The sequence below is a fragment of the Crinia signifera genome, chromosome 19 (genome assembly GCF_055691185.1).
Source record: "Crinia signifera chromosome 19, ASM5569118v1, whole genome shotgun sequence".
Taxonomy (NCBI): domain Eukaryota; kingdom Metazoa; phylum Chordata; class Amphibia; order Anura; family Myobatrachidae; genus Crinia; species Crinia signifera.
The window spans coordinates 136,069,217-136,094,708 of record NC_139226.1 but is presented as its reverse complement, the minus strand read 5'-3'; the positions used below and the strand labels follow the sequence as shown (position 1 = coordinate 136,094,708).

Genomic DNA, 25,492 nt, shown 5'->3' with positions numbered 1-25,492 from the left:
TTGCTGGTCTTATTTTTGCGCCTTGTTCAGGAATTGTGCAGTTTCCACCAGTACAGAAGTGTCCTCTCACATCCGGCCCAGAAGTGTCCTCTCACATCCGGCCCAGAAGTGTCCTCTCACATCCGGCCTTAATAGGCCGCGCAGGAGGAGTTGCCTGGCAGCAGTGTGCTAACCGGTCCCGTGCAAATAAGCTAGCCTCAGGCGTGGCACCATGTGACTAGTATGGGTCTGGAGTTATGAAGCATGACCGAACGTGATCTGGAATATAATCTGAGGCGCTATATAGTAGAATGTAGATTGTCACACACAGATGTGTCCTGTAGCAGAGTCTCCTGGTTGCGCCTTAGTCGCATTGCGTTGAGTGTAAGACACCATGTCGCTGTCAAACAGGTGTAATGGTGACCTGCTGTTCCTGTAACACATGGCTTTTAGTGTTCACTCTAGCTTTTACAGCGGGCAGGGGGGCGGACCGGGCCCACCGACGTCACAGCTGGGGCCGGGCCGCCGCTGGCATCAAAGGGGGCGGGCCGGGTCGCTGGCATCAAAGAGGGTGGGCCGGGCCGCCAAAGTTGCTGTGCTGCCGGAGAAGCGCCGAGCATCACCGTCTACGGGGACGCTGGGCTTCCCCGAGAGGCTGTTTTAGCGGGGCGCTGCTAGAGGGGCAGGGCGCTTTTTGCCTCAGTAGTGCTCCCTGCCCCAAAAGACCTCAATCTCCTCAACAAGTAAAGTCTACTCTGCCCCTTCCTATACAGAGCAGCAGAATTATCAGTACAATTATTATTCAGGTGAAAACTCAGGTACTGACAAGATATTACAATCTCAGTATCTGCTCCCTGGATCCTCACCAGTGAAGGAGAATGTTGACGTTTCCAAAAATCAACTGACAGCTCCCTAGTCTTTCCTGTGTTAAGCTGGAGATGATTCTTCTGACACTAGAGGGCAAAATCCTGCTACATAAGTTCTCTGTACTTCCTATGAGGCTTACTATAGCAGAGTCATCAGAAAACTTCTGCAGGTGATAAGTTGGTGTGTTGTCTGCAGTGTAGACAGTAAAAAGAATATAAAACTCTTCCCTATGGGGCCCCATATTACAGATAATTATGTCAGTCTGACCCTCCCTGGTCCTCGCATACTGCGGATGGTTAGTAAGGTAGTCCAGGATCCGGGTGGTTAGATGCGATCCACCACAAAACCCTCCAACTTTTCCTCCAGAACCCAGGGCTGAATGGTGTTGAAGGCACTAGAGAAATAAAAAATAGACAGTGTTGCCAACCCCCCCACACCGCCCTCTCCAAATGAGAGAGGGGGTCTCTGCATCAGGTATATGACCGCATCATCCACCCCAATTCCAGGGTCGTAAGCAAACTGCAGCGGATCCAATGAAGCTCTCACAAGGGGCCTAAGGTAGCCAAGGGCTTCATAGCTGAGCTGTCAATGCTACCGGCCTACAGCTGCTGAAATCCTTGATGTGAAGTGTTTGGTATAGAAACCACACAAGGGGGGGAATTTATTAACCTAATTCATAAAAAAATAAATAAATCATATTTTCATAGTAAAATACTGATTTTTTTTTTATATTTTTTTTTGGGTGGGGGGGGGGGGGAGTAGTAGTACTTTTAGCATTTACTATGCCAAAAATACGATTATTCGTATACATTTGATGGGACATTTGTATTTACAAATATGAATGAATACGAATAGGAATCACCTTTAAAAGAATGGTGGTTCCTGACTTACTGATTAAAAAAAATCAGGAAACCAACCAGATAGGGGCTTCGCTGATTTTTTTAAAACCAGGCTCCAGGGCCAGGGCTGGTTCCCAAAATACGGGGGGACAAAATGACTAGGGGTCCCCAGTATATTAAGAACCAGGCCAAACCAGCCAGCAGGGTAATGTCACAGCCGGGGGACACTTATTATATAATGTCCCGTGGCCAAAACATTAACCCTACCGACCAGTTAACCTGGTGCTGTCCCCGGTACCCCTGGGCTGTGGGTGCCGGGCTGATAAAAAGGTGTTAAAAACTAGAATTAACTATTGTCTAATACTGTGGAACCATGAGTCCCAGCAAGCCTCCCCCGCATGCTGGGACTTGGAGAACCACAAGTCGCAGCATGCGGGGCATTAAAGAGCCCGCTGGCACTTGTAGTTCCACAGTATTAAAAGTAGTAAAAAAAAACACACTGACACACATACTGTAGATAATACAACTTTATTTCATCCAAAGCCCACACATACTGATACTTACCTAACTTGAGCCCGTAGGTAGGTCCCCGGGTCCAGTGTCCTGGTCTGGGGGTCCGACTAAAGCCACCGGGCGGGCTGTATATGAACCAGGAAGGAGACTGTGGAACCGTGCTTTAGATGCACAGAGAGCCCAGTGGAAGTGCTAGTGGTGGACGGTCTCTGAGCTCATTTGGGACTGCTCGCATGCCAGTTCCTACTGAATCCGGTAATCCTCCGTCTCTGCATAGTTTAGGATACTTTGTGCACAGTGCCGACTATTACTGTGATGTGAAGATTTTAATGTTGTTTTAAATGCTACTGTTATTAAATGATATTCTTGTGACATACGTTCTTCACCATTATATGCATTTATTTCTTATTTTATATGCCTATTGCACGGGAAGAATCCTACATGTTCAAGACTCCAAGCGCCTGATTGCTTTCCATTTCTTTGGTTTATGTGGTGTTGGTGAAGGTTTTTGAGGAACCTATTGGACGGTTTAATTATTGGCAGCTGGATGCGCGACAGACTTATTCATTTATCGCTGTAGTACATTAGGTTCTATAGGTCAACATCATCAAAAGGACAACACACAATAGGTCAGCCGGGTCTAAAGGTCGACATGCATTTTTTACTACATTTTCAGCCGACGTGTGCCGACAGGCAGTATTTCATGCCCTACCATCCACTAGGGTGTGATGGGAGAATAAAAGTGTGCCGAGCGCAGCGGTACAATTAGACAGGATCCATGTCGACCTATGTCCACCTTTTGACCATGTCGACCCTGTCCACCTTTTGACCCTGTCGGCCTTCTGACTGTCTACCATTAGTGGTCGACCATATGACTGTCTGTTTTATGCCATAACCCAGTGGACACAGGATCTAGAGCACGTTTCAGCACATTATTATCCTCTATAATACTAGTGACCAGGGGCGTCAGGAGCCAAACCTCATTCACTACATTTATTCAGGTCATTTGTGGACGTGGGAAGACCTAAATGTTTAAACCATGAATTGGAGAGTGTCACAAACCGCGCTGTGCAGTCGCGTCTGTGGCCGCGTCCTTTACCTTCGCGCTGGTCCGCCCTGTGCCACAGGCCTGCCGCCTGTGTCACTTCCCGCTGCAAAACATGGCGCAATTTCCCTTATGTCCCCAGTGCCCCCTTGGGTCTTGCCGGTTCCACTCCAGGTCCATGCTGTATGGGCGCCACCATGACACATGTGGTCAGCTGACCGTTGGGCCAACCATGCTGCATGCTGGCCTGAACTCTGACCTGTGCCAGAATCGAGGTATACTCAGGTTCATCCTGGTTCTGATTGATGATGCAGCTTGCAGCCAATCATAAACAGGCAAGAGGGATATACGTCAGGGTTCTGGCCCTGCCTCATTGTGTTACCAGAGTTCCTGCTCCTGTGTCAGAAGTTCCTCGGCTCCAGGCTAGCCAGTGCTTTCAGCATTATCACCTCCAGTGTCCTGCTGACCTGCCCTTCATCTGCCAGTCGCTCCTGCTTATTTATCCCTGCAGTAGTGTGCGCCCAGCCAACCCAGCAGAGGTCACCGCTGGCCCTGGCTAGCTATCCCTGCTAGCTCCCAGGCTAGTCACCTATATTAGCTCCCAGGCCAATCTCCTGTTATTTGCTCCACATCAGAGACTATCTCCACCATTTTCCTGGCCATCGGCAGTCACCAACGACATACAAGTCGACCACTAACTACTGTGCTTATCAGACTTATACCACCAGTGTCCTTTATGGCCCCCATACACTAGGGCGACTTGTCCTTAGGACAAGTCGCCCCCGACTTCCCCCTGAGCTTCCCCGGCTGCTCCCCGGGGGAGCTTGATTAGATTGGCACTTGATGTGCCATTTTTTACATGTGATAAATCGTCTCGATTTATCACATGTAAAAAACCCGGGGAGCAGGGGGGGGGGGGGGGGGGCTAAGAGGTGGGAGCTGGTGGGACTAGGGGGGCTGGGGACGCTGCGGGGGACAGCGTCTGTGCGGCGAGAAGGTAGAGGGAGCAGGGGGGCTGGGGACGCTGCGGGGGACACAGGCTGCATAGAGCCGGGCAGGGGGAGCCGGCCGGGAGCTGTCAGTAATGAATAAAAAAAAAAGCCCATACAATGAATGGGCAGCCTGTGATTGGCTGCTGAGCGCTCTCTCAGCCAATTGCTGACTGGCTGAGAGAGCGCTCAGCCAATCACAGGCCGCCCATTCATTGTATGGGCTTTTTTTTTTTATTCATTACTGACAGCTCCCGGCCGGCTCCCCCTGCCCGGCTCTATGCAGCCTGTGTCCCCCGCAGCGTCCCCAGCCCCCCTGCTCCCTCTACCTTCTCGCCGCACAGACGCTGTCCCCCGCAGCGGGGGACACAGACGTGTCCCCCGCAGCCCCCCCAGCCCCCCCTGCTCCCTCCACCGCCCCACTAGGTCCCAAGTCGGGTGGTCGGACGTGCAGCAGGTCCGACCACCCGACGCAGATCCGATGCGCACGGGACCGCGCATCGGATCTGAGGGGACATCAAAACTAGCCGATTTTGGTCCGATTTCGGCCAGATCCGACTGATCTGGCTGAAATCTGACCAAAATCGGCTAGTGTATGGGGGCCTTAACTGTCTACAACTCCTACCGGCTCCCAGGCCGTCAACAGTTATATCCGGCTCCCAGGCCGTCAACAACTCCTACCGGCTCCCAGGCCATCCACAGTTATCTTGGCTCCCAGGCCGTCGACAACTCCTACCAGCTCCCAGGTCGTCAACTGTTATCTCTGCTCCCAGTCCGTCGACAACAACTACTAAATCTCTTATCCATGCACTCATTATATCCCGCATTGATTACTGCAATAGTCTCCTAACCGGTCTTCCCAAGAACAGACTCTCACCACTGCAATCCATTATAAATGCTGCTGTTAGGCTGATCTTCCTTGCAAGACGCTCATCGTCTGCTGATCCGCTCTGCCAGTCCCTCCATTGGTTGCCTGTATCTAACTGTATTCATTATAAAACACTTCTACTCGCATATAAAGCTATTAACCATACTGCGCCAGCTTATATCTCTGCACTTATCACACAATATCTCCCATCTCGACCACTACGCTCTACACAAGATCTGCGTCTCTCTTCTGCACGGATCACTAGCTCCCATTCACTATTACAGGACTGTCATCGGGCTGCTCCCATCCTATGGAATGCCCTTCCGCGCACAATAAAGCTGTGTACACACGGGGGCAATTTCAGCGCACATCACTGGCAATATGGTCGCTGAGCAACCATATTGCCAGTGATTTGTTTGTGCTGTCGGCGATAAATTGCCAGGTGCGCGCTCCCGTGGGCAGCCCCTGATGGTCACTCCTGCGATCAGCTGTTTCCCTGCCTCTTCCCCCGGCAGAGTCACCTGTTCATCAGCAACCATCTCTGGTCACTGGCGAACACGAGACACTGAGCAATATATCTCCCCGTGTGTACACAGCTTAAGGGTGAATTTTAATAGGATGAGAGATTCAGAAAGGGTCTTATTCTGGTTCACTCTTACAGGCAAATTCCTTAACAAATGGACAAAACCATGTGCACTGCAGGTATAACATGTGCAGAAAGAATTCGATTTGGGTGGGGTTTTACTTCAAAATGAGATCTATATTGCAGTGTAAAAATAAAGCATGCAGTATTTACCCTGCACAGAAACAAAATAACTCAACCAACTTAGTAAACTTACTAGTTCTATTGAAGATGGCATATTGTCCATAGCAACCAATAACATTCTATTTATCTTCTAGAAGGTGCTAAATAAATACAGTAAGTATAATCTGGTTGCTATGCACAATGTCCCATCTTCAATAAAACTCCCATCCCTAATTGACCATCCCACCATCTTTGTACCGCGCTGTACTGACCCACCATCTCTGTACTGCACTGTACCCAACCACATAGCACCGACCCCTCCACCATCTCTGTACCAACCCTTCCACCATCTTTGGTTCGCGCTGTACCGACCCTTCCACCATCTCTGTACCACGATGTACCGACCCTTACTCCATCTGTGTACCATACTGTACCGAGCCCTTACTCCATCTGTGTACCACGCAGTACCAACCCTTCCACCATTTCTGTACTGCACTGTACCAAACCTTCCACCATCTCTGTACCATGATGTACCGAGCCCTTACTCCATCTGTGTACCATACTGTACCGACCCTTATTCCATCTGTGTACCATACTGTACCTAGCCCTTACTCCATCTGTGTACCACGCAGTACCAACCCTTCCACCATTTCTGTACTGCACTGTACCAACCCTTCCACCATCTCTGTACCATGATGTACCGAGCCCTTACTCCATCTGTGTACCATACTGTACCGACCCTTATTCCATCTGTGTACCATACTGTACCTAGCCCTTACTCCATCTGTGTACCACACTGTACCAACCCTTCCACCATCTCTGTACCACGATGTTCTGACCCTTCCACCATCTCTGTACCACAATGTTCCGACCCTTCCACCATCTCTGTACCACGATGTACCGACCCTTACTCCATCTGTGTACCACGCAGTACCAACTCTTCCACCATTTCTGTACCATGATGTACCGAGCCCTTACTCCATCTGTGTACCATACTGTACCGACCCTTATTCCATCTGTGTACCACACTGTACCAACCCTTCCACCATCTCTGTACCAACCATTCCTCCATCTCTGTACCGCACTGTACCAACCCTTCCACCATCTCTGTACCACGATGTACCGACCCTTCCACCATCTCTGTACCACGATGTACCGACCCTTCCACCATCTCTGTACCACTATGTACCGACCCTTACTCCATCTGTGTACCATACTGTACCGACCCTTATTCCATCTGTGTACCACACTGTACCAACCCTTCCACCATCTCTGTACCAACCATTCCTCCATCTCTGTACCGCACTGTACCAACCCTTCCACCATCTCTGTACCACGATGTACCGACCCTTCCACCATCTCTGTACCACGATGTACCGACCCTTCCACCATCTCTGTACCACTATGTACCGACCCTTACTCCATCTGTGTACCACGATGTACCAACCCTTACTCCATCTGTGTACTGATAGAGTATAGATATGATTCTCACCTTTTATATACATATAAGGTTTAAGTTTTATATATGTTCTTCAGAACTATCACTGTCCCTTTAAGATGTATTTTCCTTAAAATGCTTCTAGCAAAACAGATTTTAATTTCAGCATAAGATGGAAAAGTTTGAGGTGATTTCAAGAGATGTTCCCAAGGTCAGAAGATATTGCACCTGCGACATGAAGATAGCGTTTTGGAATGTTGTGAGAATCAGAAGGAGGAGGCAAGGTTACTGCTTGCTTATCGACATTGATCCAATTATTTCTATTATAAAGAAACTTTTGTTTTGACATCTTATTAAAAAGTGTAAATTTATTGCTTTAGCTCAAAACTTCAAAAGAAATATTTTATGAGCAATGACGTGGATTGCATTCCACATTTTGGGTATAACTATGAGCACCCTAAGATTAAACTTCAGATCACCGTCTGACTAGCATACTCCATTGGTGTGTGTGTGTGTGTCATTTCAACTGATCTCCGGCCGTCACTTAGAAGATGAATCCTCTGGCTGACATCGAAGGTTGATAAGTAGAGACAGGATTATATGCAATTGCATATTTGCATATGCATTTGCATAGTTTGCCCATTCTCACTGGTTATTGCATATTTTACCTAAAAACTAGTGATGGTGCATATTTTAGGCCCTGCCCTCTTCCCACCCACGAGTTACAGCACTGTTTGCCAGGTAGTGGTAGAGTGTGCAGCCTGGGGCAATATGTGCGCAGAGTGGGGAACCTTGGATGTACGCTATGTCTGACACTGCTCTAGGCTGACAATCAATGTTGATAAAAGTCAGTCGGGGCGGATGCCATTATGAAGCTCCTGAACTTTTGCCTGCCCCTGGCCTGGGACTTTACACCAAGAGACAGACTTCTGCAGCAGAGGAGGCGGGCAGAAGGGTTGTGACATCACGCGGCGCAGAGGAAATGCCGTGTCACAGTCAGTAATGCAGCGCAGGGAGGAAGCCTTCCACTGCGCTGCCCTCACACGCTATGCTGACATTGGATCCATCGGTGCTGGAGAAGAGGGTCTGTGTAGTTGATGCAAGAAGAGCTTTGGATGCTGCAGTCTGCTGTAGCAGCCAGGAAGAAAAAAAATCTGTGTACAGCACTAGACATCTGCAGATGCTGTGGGCCTATTTTTGAGGTTTATTTGCCACTAATTGCATGCTGATTTTTAAATAAATAAGTTAAAAATTACTTTTTTATTATTTAATGTAGCATATTTTAACACTTTGCATACATATTTTAAGTATTTTTCATGCATATTTGCATGCATATTTCAAGCTTTTTATGTTGCATATAATCCTGTCTCTATTGATAAGTATAGCTGAACCCTATCAGTTTCATACTGTACGAACCCTTACTCCATCTGTGTACCATACTGTACGAACCCTTACTCCATCTGTGTACCATACTGTACGAACCCTTACTCCATCTGTGTACCATACTGTACGAACCCTTACTCCATCTGTGTACCATACTGTACCAACCCTTACTCCATCTGTGTACCATACTGTACCAACCCTTACTCCATCTGTGTACCATACTGTACCAACCCTTACTCCATCTGTGTACCATACTGTACCAACCCTTACTCCATCTGTGTACCATACTGTACCAACCCTTACTCCATCTGTGTACCATACTGTACCAACCCTTACTCCATCTGTGTACCATACTGTACCAACCCTTACTCCATCTGTGTACCATACTGTACCAACCCTTACTCCATCTGTGTACCATACTGTACGAACCCTTACTCCATCTGTGTACCATACTGTACGAACCCTTACTCCATCTGTGTACCATACTGTACCAACCCTTACTCCATCTGTGTACCATACTGTACCAACCCTTACTCCATCTGTGTACCATACTGTACGAACCCTTACTCCATCTGTGTACCATACTGTACGAACCCTTACTCCATCTGTGTACCATACGAACCCTTACTCCATCTGTGTACCACACTGTACCAACCCTTACTCCATCTGTGTACCACACTGTACCAACCCTTACTCCATCTGTGTACCACGATGAACCGACCCTTACTCCATCTGTGTACCATACTGTACCAACCCTTACTCCATCTGTGTACCACAAAGCACTGACCGTCCACCATCTCTGTACTGCGCTGTACCAACCCTTCCACCATGTATGCACCGCACTGTACCAACCCTTCCACCATGTATGCACCGCACTGTACCAACCCTTCCACCATGTATGCACCGCACTGTACCAACCCTTTCACCAACTGTGTAGTGTGCCAGGCTTACAAGCATTCTTCTTATGCCAAGACTGAGACAGCGCCATTTCTTAGCAAGCTACCTGCCACCTATGTTCCTGCCAATCATCTACACCACGCCATATAGAGATACCCCCCCCCACCACCACCACCACCACCACCACCCTCACCCTGAGCCCGAAGGAGGATTTTGTGGCCAAACTGAAGACGAGAGAGAAAAACGACAAGATCCTGAGACACCCAGGGAACAGCTAGCAGTATATAACATGGATATAACATCGTTCTGCAGGGCGAGGTTCTGACCGGGAATTGGAAAACATGCAAGGACATTACACGGATATAGTCTCCGCCATATGGCGCCATGTGCCGCCAGCCACACTTTTACTACCACCAGTAAACACTAAACAGGCCCTTCAGCGATCTGCCAGCAAGCAATATGGCGGCCGCAGTACGTCCCCGCCACGTGCAGGGTCACACTAGCGTGCTAGACACTCGGGCCGCCCCCTCAGCTGCCTAGAGTAGTTTGTGACGGGCAGGCTGCCGCCAGCAGGTTAGGTTGCGTTGTGCACGGTCCCTGGCTGTCATGGAGTTGCCGGTACGGGATGGCTGGTTCCGGGAGACGTGCAGCCTGTGGCCCGGCCAAGCCATGTCCCTGCAGGTGGATGAGGTTCTGTGTCACCGGAAGTCCCCGTTCCAGGAGATCCTGGTCTTCAGGAGGTGAGGTGTTGTATATACACATCAAACACATTAAATACACTCACATGTATTTTATTTGTGCATGAAACATGGTTTGTGTACTGTCTGAGGCACTGAATGTGATTGCTAAGCAATCATTGTCCTGCATATCTTTAGTGCCAGTTACAGATCATGTCCCCCAGGAGTGCCAGTTACAGATCATGTCCCCCAGGAGTGCCAGTTACAGATCATGTCCCCCAGGAGTGCCAGTTACAGATCATGTCCCCCAGGAGTGCCAGTTACAGATCATGTCCCCTAGGAGTGCCAGTTACAGATCATGTCTCCCGGGAGTGGAGGCTACCCATCATGTGCCCCGGGAGTGGCGGCTACCCATCATGTGCCCCAGGAGTGGCGGCTACCCATCATGTGCCCCGGGAGTGGCGGCTACCCATCATGTGCCCCAGGAGTGGCGGCTACCCATCATGTGCCCCAGGAGTGGCGGCTACCCATCATGTGCCCCAGGAGTGGCGGCTACCCATCATGTTCCCCGGGAGTGGCGGCTACCCATCATGTTCCCCGGGAGTGGCGGCTACCCATCATGTTCCCCGGGAGTGGCGGCTACCCATCATGTGCCCCAGGAGTGGCGGCTACCCATCATGTGCCCCAGGAGTGGTGGCTACCCATCATGTGCCCCAGGAGTGGCGGCTACCCATCATGTGCCCCAGGAGTGGCGGCTACCCATCATGTGCCCCAGGAGTGGCGGTTACACATCTCCCCATAGTGCCGGTTACAGATTGTGCCCCTTTAGTGCCAGTTACAGATTGTGCCCCTTTAGTGCCAGTTACAGATCATGTCCTCCCATAGTGTTGGACACAGATCCTATCCCCCAGTAGTAACAGTAATTAGGGTTGAAAAAAGATGTGTGTCCATCCTACCTAACTCGTAACTACTGACGTGAGTAAGTCCTATCTATAGGATTCCCTTAGTGACCAAAAATGCATCCAGTTTTGATTTACGAGGGAAAATAGCGGTTGGCCGTCGGGCACCCGTCTGTCGGCGTTTTGACAGTCGGGATCCCGCCGTTGGGTAAATGACTGTCGGGATCCCGTCCAGCACCCCTTAATTCAGTCCGGAATTTATTTTCCTTGAGCCTCAGTAGGGGCAGAGGATGCGCCCCCATTGGGGACTGTAACATTGTGACCAGGGTGTTGACGGTCGGCAGATAATCGGGAGAATCAGATGTGGAAGGACAGATAACAGCACTATGGGCGAGACTAAGCAGGTGAAAGCTTTGCCGCCATCACCAACACCACCTCATTCTTTATATGCGGCAAATGATTTTGGTGTCCCATCTTGTTTAAACGCTTTGAATGCCCTCCTTATTTTTTTTTTTTTTTTATTTATTCAAGCTGTCCCATTGGTTCCTTTTCACATTTGTTCTTTTATTTACTCTAGGAATAAATTTCACTGCCCTTCAGCAGTATTTTTTTAAGTTTGTTACCTTTTAGTATTATCCATACCTCTAAATAATTCCTTCCAGTTTATGGGGCCCATTTATCAATGAAATATTACCGCCCAGGATTGCATTGTAAAATGTGATCCTACTGGCGGGATGTCTCATCCATGACATACCGGGACAGGGAGGGGGGGGGGGGCTGTGTGGTTAGCGCTGACCCCACTGTATTGGCAGCAGTGCGGTGTGTAGCCTATAGGCTACAATGGGCTACCGCCATCTCAGAATGGCGGTAGCCCAGGGGTGCAATGCGCTGCTGCCCGATGTTTATAAATCGACCAGCTTCCCGTCCCCCATAGAAACCTATGGGGGAGGCGGCAGTACAGGAGGGATCAGAGATTCCTACTGCGGCCCCTCCTGATACATTGGGGTGCTACTTAATATTTACGGCTAACCCCCTAAAATGGGTGTTTTATGGCTTTAGCCGCAAATTTTGACAGATAAATGGGCCCCTATATGCTTTTAAGGACTCATGAAACTAACCAAAGTTTGCTTTTCTGATATTTAAGGTCCTAGTAGCTCCAATATAATTATCGTTGTTAAAATGTAAATTAACTGTGATCATAGAAACAGAATTTGACGGCAGATAAGAACCAATTGGCCCATCTAGTCTGCCCCTTTTTTAAACATGTTACCTCAAACCATTTTTTTTGTAAGGATATCAATATGCCTATCCCAAGCATGTTTACATTGTACTACTGTATTTGCCGCTACCACCTCTGATAGGAAGCTATTCCACTTATCTACTACTCTTTCTGTGCAGTAAAGGCCCCCATACACTATGCGATTTTGGGACGATTTCATCTGTTTTTGGCACTTTGTGCCGATAATCGGGTGATATCGGCCCAAAATCGTAGGTGTGTGATATCTGATCCGATCCGATGCGCGGTCCCGTGCGCATCGGACCGGATCAGGGAGGTCGGACGGTCTGTACATACGATCACGTCCGACCTCCCTGTATGCATATGCCTGCCACCTGACAGGCATATGCATGCAGACACCGGGGGAGGCCGGGCAGTGTACTTACACATAGCAGCAGCGGGGACGGGCAGCGCAGTGGCGGCTATTATATTTTTAAAATACTTGTCAAATGACCGGCCGCTCTCTGATTGGCTGAGAGCTCTCCGGCCAATCAGAGCGGCCGGTCATTTGACAAGTATTTTAAAAATCTAATAGCCGCCACTACGCGTCCCGTCCCCGCTGCTGCTATGTGTAAGTACACTGCCGGCCAGGTCAGCAGCGCTCACCGCACCCGCCGCCCGCCCCCACCACCGCCGCCGCTGCCCGCCCCCACTACTGCCGCTGCCCGCCCCCACTACTCCTCACCGCCCTGCAGCTCCCCGGGTTTTTTTTTACATGGGATAAATCGCATGCGATTTATCCCATGTAAAAAATGGCACATCAAGTGCCAAATTGTATGTGAGCCTCCCGGGGAGCTGCCGGGCGGCTCGCAGGTAAATTGGGTCCGATTTGTCCCTAGGACAAGTCGGCCTAATGTATGGGGGCCTTTATTCTTCCTCAGATTTCCCCTGAATCTTCCTAGTGTCAGTGCATGTCCCCGTGTTCTGCTGCTCCTCTTCCTGTGACTAATGTATCCCACCTGTACCTTCCTCCCCCTAGTGTCAGTGCATGTCCTCGTGTTCTGCTGCTCCTCTTCCTGTGACTGTCTCCCACCTGTACCTTCCTCCCCCTAGTGTCAGTGCATGTCCTCGTGTTCTGCTGCTCCTCTTCCTGTGACTAATGTCTCCCACCTGTACCTTCCTCCCCCTAGTGTCAGTGCATGTCCTCGTGTTCTGCTGCTCCTCTTCCTGTGACTAATGTCTCCCACCTGTACCTTCCTCCCTCTAGGGTCAGTGCATGTCCCCGTGTTCTGCTGCTCCTCTTCCTGTGACTAATGTATCCCACCTGTACCTTCCTCCCCCTAGTGTCAGTGCATGTCCTCGTGTTCTGCTGCTCCTCTTCCTGTGACTAATGTCTCCCACCTGCACCTTCCTCCCTCTAGTGTCAGTGCATGTCCTCGTGCTCTGCTGCTCCTCTTCCTGTGAAGAATGTCTCCCACCTGTACCTTCCTCCCTCTAGTGTCAGTGCGTGTCCCCGTGTTCTGCTGCTCCTCTTCCTGTGAGGAATGTCTCCAACCTGTACCTTCCTCCCCCTAGTGTCAGTGCGTGTCCTCGTGTTCTGCTGCTCCTCTACCTGTGAGGAATGTCTCCCACCTGCACCTTCCTCCCTCTAGTGTCAGTGCATGTCCTCGTGTTCTGCTGCTCCTCTTCCTGTGAAAAAAGAGAAAAAATACAAAATTGGATAGAGATAGATCTGACTATGCAACAGGGACAGTTCATACTTATAACAGGAACAGAGCAGGAAGAAATTGGGAGAATAGTTATGATAAAAGACACTACCGGAGAGAGAGTACTAATTACCGTTCATATGAGAATAATCCAGAACAAAGAGGCAGACAATATGTATACTCTAGGCCTCAACGTCGAGAACAGCATAAAGAGGAGAGATACCAAGTAGATACTTCCAATCGGTTTGCACCATTGGAAGGATACGGGACACCGGAAGGCCCTAGATATAGCTCTAAACAAAATAATAATAAAAAATCCCACTACAATAGAGAAGGTCCAGGTTTCAGGAATGATAGGCTAGGGAGTAGCCAAACCACCTCACCTAATTATGGAGAAAGGGTTTTTTTAGGGGACCCCCCCAGGATGAATTACCCCAAACATCAACAGGAGAACCCAACCAGGTCAAACAAAAGACTAAGAGACGAAGAACTAGGGGCAAACGGGGAGGATGGAAATTATCCAGAAAACTCCTTAATAAAAAGAAGGTAAAAGGAAAGGGGATATTTAATCTCTCCCAGAAAATCTTGAGTGAAGAAGAGATTAGCCTATTGGAGAGGGGGTTAAATTTTGCTCCAGCTAATAAGCCTAATTTATTTGAGTTATTTGTTGATTTAAATCGTTTTGTGAGAAATCTGAGCCAAAAAAGATATTTTATCCTTAAGAATAATGAAAAACAACAAGGATTGACCAATAAGGATGTACAATTAGAGCAAGAAGATCAGGCAATGGTCACTATATTGGACTCTCTGTTAGCAGAAAATGAATGTACTAGCGACATTATTCCAATTTATGATACAAAGGATAAATCTCCCGATAAAATTTTCAAGAAAAAATCTGATTTTTATCCCCTACAATTTAGAGGCCCTTTCGTGGAGAGCTTTTATAAGGTTACCATGGAACAATTTAGGGTACTTTGTGTTAAGTCCGATAAAACCCCTCTACAGGACAACTTATCTAAAAAAGAGAGATTGGCCTTAAAATTGATATTGGATGATCCCAATGTAACCATTAAACAGGCAGACAAAGGGGGGGGAGTCGTGCTGATGGGGACTGACGAATACTTGAAAGAGGCCTATAGGCAACTCACTGATGTGAAATATTATAAGAAACTTTCTAATGATCCGACTGGGATCTTTCTACATGAGTTGAGTCACCTTCTCGATGATGGTCTATCGGTGGGGGCGATATCCAGGGAAACATATGGTTTTCTTTTTGTTCCATATCCCATCACACCCACCTATTATTTCCTTCCCAAAATCCACAAGACACTGGTGAATCCACCAGGTCGTCCGATAATCGCAGGAATCGGCCCTATGACTAACAACCTTTCATTTTTTGTGGATAGTTATCTGCAAAAGTATGTAAAGGAGTTGAAATCGTACATAAAAGATACGACTCATTTTTTGAAAATGACTAAGGACTTACAATGGAAAGATAGTTATTATTTCATAACCAGCGATGTCGAAGCACTATATTCGAACATAGACCACGAGCTCGGCATCAAAGCAGTCAAACACTACCTCTCTAGAGATCCTGCGATCTCGGACGACCTGGTGGATTTTATTACACATTCTATTCGTTTTATTTTGACGCACAATTATTTTATTTTCGATTCACATTTTTATTTACAGTCTTTGGGCACAGCTATGGGGACCGGGTTCGCCCCAAGCTTCGCAAATCTGTTTATGGGACAGTTTGAGGAACATCATGTATGGGGGGCGGAGCTTGGGGCGAACTTGGTCCTCTATGGCAGATATATAGATGATTTGTTTTTTGTTTGGGATGGGGATTTTGATTCTGTTACACAATTCACGAATGGTCTTAATGATAATAGTTTTGGGTTGAAAATTACAAGTAATTTTCATAAAAGTAATATGAATTTCCTGGATATCGCCCTCATGATAGAAGGAGGTAAAGTACAAACTGAAACATTTATTAAAAGTGTGGACCAAAATAGGTACCTTAACTTTCAAAGTAATCACTATAAAAAGTGGAAATCTAACATTCCTAAGAGCCAGTTTATGCGGATAAAGCGTAATTGCTCAACTAATTTGGCTTTTAAAAAACAAAGTGAGAATATTCGTCAGTCGTTCCTTGAGCAGGGCTACCCCCCTAAACTGTTGCAGGAGTCCATGGAAGCCGTGGAAAAAATAGATAGAGAAACACTGTTAGGTTCTAATTTGGGAGCACAGGAGATTAAGGAAAAGAAAAAGAAGTGTGCTAAAAATAAGAAGGCTGTGTTTGTGACACAATATAACACCAAAGCAATGGAGATTAAAAAGATCATAAAAAAGAATATGTATCTGTTAAAATCAGATGAAATTCTTAATAATGAAATTAATTTTGACAATGCAATAGTATTCAGAAGAGCACGTAACTTGAAAGAAAAGCTGGCGCCGAGTTTTTTCAAGAAAAAGGAAAATAAAGATACCAGTTTAGTAACCTGGCTCCCACCCAAACCTGAAGGCTATCACAGGTGCGGAGGGGGGGGGGGGTGGGGGGTACCTGTGGCTCTTGTATTACCTCTGAAAGGAAGTACACCAATTTCTCATCCCATGTCTCCGGTGAAATCTTCCATATCAAAACTTTCATTAATTGCAAAACCAAATATATAATATATCTCTTAACCTGCGGGTGCGGCCTGCAGTATGTAGGCCGCACTATTAGAAATCTCCATATCAGGTACATGGAACATAGGAGAAACATTATGAAAATGACTAGGAACAATAGTCTTTATAGGCACATGGCCATATGTCAAAAAGGTGATATAAAAGGGTTCCATATGATAGGGATTGAACATGTCGTGAGTACACCCAGAGGCGGAGATAGATATGTCCGTTTATGTAGGAGGGAGGCCTACTGGATTTTCTGCTTGAAGACTTTAAGTCCACTTGGACTGAATGATACGATAGAATTGAACGGTGTTTAGTATTCTCTCTTTGGATGCATTGTTGTCCATGGTTGGGATGGGGGACCTGCTGGGGTAGGAGATAGCAATTGGGCGGTAGCATTCTCAATTATGCACGTTAGCTTTTGAAATTCTTTTATTATTATTATGATGTATGGTTAGTCAAGATTTAATAGTGGGGGGTGGGTGTACCGTTACTATATCTAAAGGGAGGTATTTATATGTATCTATATTAATTTAAATAATTTATTTTGATATTATTAGTGGGGTGGGGGGATTATTATGTATAAAGGGTATTCATATATGAGTTAATTGGGTATCCTTACTGTATATAAGGGTAGGGCGAGGGCGGGTTACACCTCAGGAGATGGTATATGTTATTGAAGGGAGGAAATGGTTGTTATTATATAGGGGAATCTATTTCACAATGTATGAGTATATATGAAAATATTCCATAAATATTATCATTTTATAATGACCTGTTAATCTTGGAGTGGGTGACACATTAATTATGGTTTTTTAGGTGTAAATTGAATTATGCATGCTATCGAATTTATGACCCTGTGAACAAATTGAGTCTTCTGGATTAAAAGACCAACATCGATGTTACAACTGCAGATGTCCTGAGATTATTAGTATAGAATATATTTTCCATTTATATTTTCAGATTATTACTATTATTATTATATTATTTTATTATGTTTATGTATTATTATTTTTAAAAGAATTAATTGTTGATGTAGAGAGATGAAATGTCATCAATCAATTAATTATGAATTTTTTGTCATAAATGTTGTCCTTGTTATGTGTGTGTATGTCTCTTTAAGGATTGCTAACAAGTATATGGTAATGATAGGTCCGATTTGGCATTTATTTCTAAGAGGCAAAATATTAGTAGAACTAGAGGCGTGGTGGAATATGTATGGGCATATGGACTACAGATTGTGTTAAAATAAAGAAAACCCGTTTATTCGGGATATGCGAATGAGGCTTATTTATACAAGAATATATTGCTATGCTCCCGGAGTGAAACTGAGGCTTGACACGCATTAAACAAAATGGCCGCGGGAGCCTATAAATATATGGTAATGAGAATGAGGCTTGGAGCGCAACCCGGAAATGCGGGTGTAACGAAGGGCGCGAAAGTCGCCGGTATATAACTGCTCACTTCATGACTTTGGGCTCAGACTGAGGAAGCCGCCGACTCCAGTGACAGGCGGAGAAACGCGTTTTTGAGCCCATACCCACCGCTGGTCGTATATGTGCAGTGTTCCTGTTCAGCGCAAGTATATGTGGATTACAAATATCTTAACCACCCAGCTGGCTGGTCCAGCAGGAAAGGTCCCCATTGCAGCAATTCCGGATCAATCTCTGGTAAATAAACAGATGGAGAGACTGACCTGAGGGTTAAACACCACTACCATCAGCGCATTGCCTTGGAACCAAATATACAGGACTGGTAACTATATTGAAAGTTCTAAAATTGCCTCTAGATATATTCTATATAAAGCCTCATTTATCCAGTGACTGAACCAATCGGCCAATCACAGCTATTACCCAGCTTTTATACTATATGTTATGTGTTGTCTGTCTTTGTCCTATCTGTTTTGTGTAATTGCAATTCATGAATTGTGTTTTTGGGGAATAATAATATTATTTATTATATTGTTTTAATAAATTGATTTATACTTTTTCATTATAAACGTATGGACATTGAATTACTGAGCAGGATCGCGCTTCTTAAAGTGACAGTTACCTTTTTGGTGTCTGTCACTTAATTTCCATATTATCTTCCTGTGAGGAATGTCTCCCACCTGTACCTTCCTCCCTCTAGTGTCAGTGCATGTCCTCGTGTTCTGCTGCTCCTCTTCCTGTGACTAATGTCTCCCACCTGTACCTTCCTCCCCCCAGTGTCAGTGCATATCCTCGTGTTCTGCTGCTCCTCTTCCTGTGAGGAATGTCTCCCACCTGTACCTTCCTCCCTCTAGTGTCAGTCCATGTCCTCGTGTTCTGCTGCTCCTCTTCCTGTGAAGAATGTCTCCCACCTGTACCTTCCTCCCCCCAGTGTCAGTGCATGTCCTCGTGTTCTGCTGCTCCTCTTCCTGTGAGGAATGTCTCCCACCTGTACCTTCCTCCCCCTAGTGTCAGTCCATGTCCTCGTGTTCTGCTGCTCCTCTTCCTGTGAGGAATGTCTCCCACCTGTACCTTCCTCCCCCTAGTGTCAGTCCATGTCCTCGTGTTCTGCTGCTCCTCTTCCTGTGAGGAATGTCTCCCACCTGTACCTTCCTCCCCCTAGTGTCAGTCCATGTCCTCGTGTTCTGCTGCTCCTCTTTCTGTGAAGAATGTCTCCCACCTGTACCTTCCTCCCCCCAGTGTCAGTGCATGTCCTCGTGTTCTGCTGCTCCTCTTCCTGTGAGGAATGTCTCCCACCTGTACCTTCCTCCCCCTAGTGTCAGTCCATGTCCTCGTGTTCTGCTGCTCCTCTTCCTGTGAAGAATGTCTCCCACCTGTACCTTCCTCCCCCCAGTGTCAGTGCATGTCCTCGTGTTCTGCTGCTCCTCTTCCTGTGAAGAATGTCTCCCACCTGTACCTTCCTCCCCCTAGTGTCAGTGCATGTCCTCGTGTTCTGCTGCTCCTCTTCCTGTGACTAATGTCTCCCACCTGTACCTTCCTCCCTCTAGTGTCAGTGCATGTCCTCGTGTTCTGTTGCTCCTCTTCTGTGAAGAATGTCTCCCACCTGTACCGTCCTCCCTCTAGTGTCAGTGCATGTCCCCGTGTTCTGCTGCTCCTCTTCCTGTGAAGAATGTCTCCCACCTGTACCTTGTTATAACCCCTGATATATATGAAAGTTTCTATCATGTCCCCCCTTTTCCTTCTCCTCTCTATAGTATACATATTAAGATCTTTTAGTCTTTCCTGGTACGTTTTGTGATGTAGGCCATGCACCATTTTAGTTGCTCTTCTTTGTACAGTCTCTAATGTATTTATATCCTTCTGGAGATATGGCCTCCAGAACTGAACACAATACTCTAGGTGAGGTCGTACCAATGACCTATACAGTGGCATTATTACTTCTTTCTTTCTACTGCTGATACCTCTCCCTATGCAACCAAGCATCTGACTTGCCTTCTTCATTGCTTTGTTACATTGCCTACCTGCTTTTAAGTCCCCTGAAATAGTGACACCTAGATCCCTCTCCTCCTCAGTAGTTTCCATTGTAGTGCCATTTATACTATATTTAGTCTTTGGATTTTTGAGACCCAAGTGCATGATTTTGCATTTTTTGGCATTAAACTGTAGTTGCCATGCTCTTGACCATTCCTCTAATCTACCTAGATCATCAATCATTTTGTGATCACTGTTCCTGGCGATCGTGTCCTCCCGACCTTTTCATACTATCCACGTCGGCGTGGATTTGATTTTATATAGTGTGTCGCTTCGGGCTCGCCACACTTTATAATATCAACTCCACGCCGACGTGGATAGTGGGGGGTATGAAAAGGTCGGGAGGACGCGTTCCACCTCCCCTCACGGGGCGCACTGCGCTCGCCACGCTTCGGCGCTCTCCCGTGGATAGGTGGGGGGGGGCCTAAATCACATTGTATGTCATATAAGTGTATACTAAATTAAATGGCATGGCACCCTATAAAATCGCATGCAATGTGATTTCCCTACGGTGCCGTACGTATGCTAATTGGGCACCTGGCTATTGCATAAGTATCCTGTTCCCCAATGTCTCCCTTATGGTTCTGTTAGTAACGACCCCGTTGTTGCTTAAGAGATCCAGGATAGTGTATTGTTATTTCTGGTTGGATCTTTCCAATTGATTTCTGGGTAGTTAGTCACCCATAATAATGTCCCCTAAGCTGGCCGCTTTTTCACCTGTAGCAAGAGGTCTTTTTCCTCCTACTTATTTATGTTGGGTGGTTTATAACATGTTCCTACTATGTTTTTTTAGCCCCTTTTATATTACCTGTAATTTCTCCCCATACCGATTTTACTGACTCCATTGTGCTCTTGTATAGGTCTTCCCTGTGTATAGTTTTAAGGATGGTTTAATATATAAACATACCACCCCCCCTTCTACCTAATCTGTTTGTTCTAAACAGAGTATACCTTTCTATGTTAGTCTCCCACTCATGTGATTCATCCCACCAAGTTTCGGTAATACCTATGAGATCAACATATATTGTATTATGTGATATTACACTATACGGCAGTAGTGACTGTATAATGTAGATCAGTGCATGTTACCTGTAATGTATTATATTGTATTATACTGTATTATGTGATCTCACACTATACGGCGGTAGTGACTGTATAATGTAGATCAGTGCATGTTACCTGTAATGTATTATATTGTATTATACTGTATTATGTGATCTCACACTATACGGCGGTAGTGACTGTATAATGTAGATCACTGTATGTTACCTGTAATGTATTATATTGTATTATACTGTATTATGTGATCTCACACTATACGGCGGTAGTGACTGTATAATGTAGATCAGTGCATGTTACTTGTAATGTATTATATTGTATTATACTGTATTATGTGATCTCACACTATACGGCGGTAGTGACTGTATAATGTAGATCAGTGCATGTTACCTGTAATGTATTATATTGTATTATACTGTATTATGTGATCTCACACTATACGGCGGTAGTGACTGTATAATGTAGATCAGTGCATGTTACCTGTATTATATTGTATTATACTGTATTATGTGATCTCACACTATACGGAGGTAGTGACTGTATAATGTAGATCAGTGCAGGTTACCTGTATTGTATTATACTGTATTATGTGATATCACACTGTACGGCTGTAGTGACTGTATAATGTAGATCAGTGCAGGTTACCTGTATTGTATTATACTGTATTATGTGATCTCACACTATACGGAGGTAGTGACTGTATAATGTAGATCAGTGCAGGTTACCTGTATTGTATTATACTGTATTATGTGATATCACAATATACGGGGGTAGTGACTGTATAATGTAGATCAGTGCAGGTTACCTGTATTGTATTATACTGTATTATGTGATCTCACACTATACGGAGGTAGTGTTAGGAACAGGGAGATCTCGCCTACCCTAACTCCGTTGTCACCCCTTGGAGTTGGCGGATGCGTGCTAAGCTAACCTTCACCAATAATAGCCGCGTTCGTGGGAGCCCGTTAGTCAGGCTCCCACCCCGATGCCACCTGGTCTTACTAGTGACAACGCAGCCGCCAAGGCCGGAGGTAAACAAGGGGAAATCTACCTAACAAACCAAAGAGGCGAGAACCACCCTGTCCCACGGAGGGGGGTGTCAGTGGATAGCGGACTGGGCTGGGACCCGCGGTGCTAATGCTGTGGGCAACAGGCAAGACAATGTACCGTGGCCAAACTGACCGGTATCACAATACACGAGGTGTACCCAGATGCTGAGCAAGAGTAACAATACACGGTATGCTGACACAATCAGACCTGCTGACGGTGTAACAATACACAATATGCTGACACAATAAGAACTGCTGACGGGTGTAACAATACACAATATGCTGACACAATAAGAACTGCTGACGGGTGTAACAATACACAATATGCTGACACAATAAGAACTGCTGACGGGTGTAACAATACACGATATGATGATACAAAAGATAAATGACAATAAGGGAGGCAAGGAGTGAGAATCTCCCAACTTATCTGAAAACCAAGAGATCGGCAGGCAGACACAAGCAAGGATCCTGGAGGCAGCCAGGAACAGGGACTGGAAGCAGGAACCACGAGTGAGCAGGAGCCTGGAACCGGAAACACTCAGGACGCCAAATCAAGAGCTATAGCCGGCGTCTGAGTGCCCCAGCAACCAAGTTTAAATAGCGCGCCAAGCGCTACCCTGACGCTGCGTGCGGCGTCATGCACACCCCTTCCTCCCTGCGGCCGCCAGGCGTCCCCCGTCGCCTTGGCAACCGCTGCGGCAGGGGAGGAAGGGGTTGTACGCCGGCAGCCTGACTGCCTGCCGGAAGCTCCCGGCTGATGGCGCGACGGCGTCGCGGTAACCCGGCAACCGCCGGAAGAACTACAGAGGAGACTGCCGGGCGAGCGGAGGTGCTGCCCGTGCAGCTCCTAACAGTACCCCCCCCTTGAGGAGGGGTCACCGAACCCTTAGAACCAGGCTTGAACGGGAAGGTCTTAAAGAACTCTGCTTTGAGCCTGGGCGCATGTAACAATCGCTCAGGCACCCAAGACCTCTCCTCTTCTCCGAACCCCTTCCAATGGACCAAAAATTTCAGTTGACCCCGAACAACCTTGGAATCCAATATCTGTTCTACTATGAATTCTTTGTGCCCTTGAATGAGGACTGGTTTGCGGTTAGTAGCAGGCCCTGATTGGGAAGCCATCGAGGCTGGTTTAAGAAGAGAACAATGAAAGACATTATTGATCCGCAGTGCCCTGGGGAGCTGCAACCTAAATGCCACCGGATTGACTTGAGCAGTGATCAAAAATGGACCGATGAACCTGGGCCCTAATTTTGGACATCTCTGGCGAAGCTTAATGTGGCGAGTAGACAACCACACCTTTTGCCCCACTCGGAAAAAACATGGTCTCCTATGTTTGTAAAAAAAATTTTTTGAACGTGCTGAAGATTGCCTCAGAGCCAAAGGAACCTTTTGCCACGACTTCCTAAGGAAGGACACTGTGGAGAAGGGCGGCCGAGAGGAATCCTTTGGAACAAAGAAGGAGTTGCACTTGGGATGGAACCCGAAATTACACAAAAACGGCGAGCTCTTGGAGGCCGCATGATAAGAGTTGTTATAAGCAAATTCTGCCAAAGGTACCAGTTCGGCCCAATTGCTCTGACATTTGGAGACGAAGCAGCGTAAATATTGCTCCAATGCCTGATTGACCCTTTCGGTCTGCCCGTTGGACTGTGGGTGATGCCCGGAGGAAAGACTGACCTGTATTCCTAAACCGGAACAAAAACTTCTCCAGAACCTGGCCACAAACTGAGATCCCCTGTCAGAAACTATATCCAAGGGAAGGCCATGGAGTCTGAAAATATGCGAGATAAAGAGCTGTGCCAACTCTTTAGCAGTGGGGAGTTTACGCAAGGGAATAAAGTGTGCCATCTTGCTAAAGCGGTCGACCGTGACCCAAATGGTGGTAAAACGAGAAGAAGAAGGAAGATCGACAATGAAGTCCATAGAAATATGGGACCATGGCCTTTCTGGAATGAACAACGGCAGGAGAGTACCCATTGGTGATGATCTGGGAGATTTATGTCGAGCACATACCGGACAAGAAGAGATAAACAGAGCAACATCCTGTTTTATGGTGGGCCACCAAACCGCCCTAGACAAGTGTTCAAGGGTCTTGGTAACGCCAGGGTGTCCAGTGACCCTACTGGAATGAAAGTCTTTGAGGACCAATTTTCTGAGGTGTTTAGGAATAAACAGTCTATTATGTGGAGTCCCCTAAGGAGCAGAAGGCTGGGAAGCCAGGACACGGGAGGCCAAGTCCTGAGCCAGACCCGCAAAAATGACAGAAGACGGGACAATGGGTGTATCTTTGAATCCAGCGCTCTGACAAGTCTGGAAGCTACGAGATAATGCATCAGCTTTGACATTTTTGGGGCCGGGTCTGAATGTAATGATGAATTGAAACCTGGTAAAGAACAACGCCCACCGGGCTTGTCGTGGGTTTAATCGTTTAGCAGATTCGATGTAGGCTAAGTTTTTATGGTCGGTAATCACAGTGATGATGTGTTTGGCCCCTTCTAACCAATGACGCCACTCCTCAAAGGCCCACTTAATGGCCAACAATTCACGATTCCCGACATCATAGTTCCTTTCGGCTGAGGAGAACTTACGGGAGAAGAAGGCGCAAGGATGAATTTTCTGATCGCGAATGTCCTTCTGAGAAAGGACAGCTCCAGCCCCTACATCCGAGGCGTCAACCTCCACAATGAAAGGAATTCTGGGATCTGGGTGATGTAAGACAGGAGCTGAGCAGAAGGCCTTTTTTAACTGATGAAAGGACTCAACGGCCTGTGGGGACCAAATTTCAGGATTGGCTCCCTTGCGAGTCAGTTCCACAATGGGGGCAACAATGTCAGAAAAGGACCGGATGAATCTCCGATAATAATTGGAGAATCCTAAGAATCTTTGGATGGCCTTGAGATTGTTTGGACGAGCCCAGGACATGATGGCTTGAACCTTGCTGGGGTCCATGGAAAAACCCTTTGGAGAGATGACGTAACCCAGAAAAGAGACTTGAGCAATTTCGAATTCACACTTTTCGAGTTTGGCGTATAATTGATTTTCACGCAACTTCTGAAGGATCAGGCGGACGTGTTGCCGATGTTCAGAAAGTGACTTGGAAAAAATCAAAATGTCGTCTAAGTAAACCACAGCAAATACCCCCAGGTACGGCCGGAGTACTTCATTGATGAAATCCTGAAAAAC

The 25,492-nt window shown here is 46.8% G+C and overlaps 1 protein-coding gene across 1 annotated transcript in view; it reads left to right on the top strand.

Moving 5' to 3' along the window:
* The first annotated feature begins 10,060 nt into the window (after positions 1–10,060).
* SRM (spermidine synthase) overlaps positions 10,061–25,492 on the top strand; it is a 37,806-nt gene continuing 22,374 nt past the window's right edge. Inside the window, exon 1 of the mRNA XM_083163429.1 lies at positions 10,061–10,303. Coding sequence (XP_083019555.1) covers positions 10,170–10,303 — 134 coding nt within the window. The 5' untranslated portion in view covers positions 10,061–10,169. The remainder of the gene's footprint in view (positions 10,304–25,492) is intronic.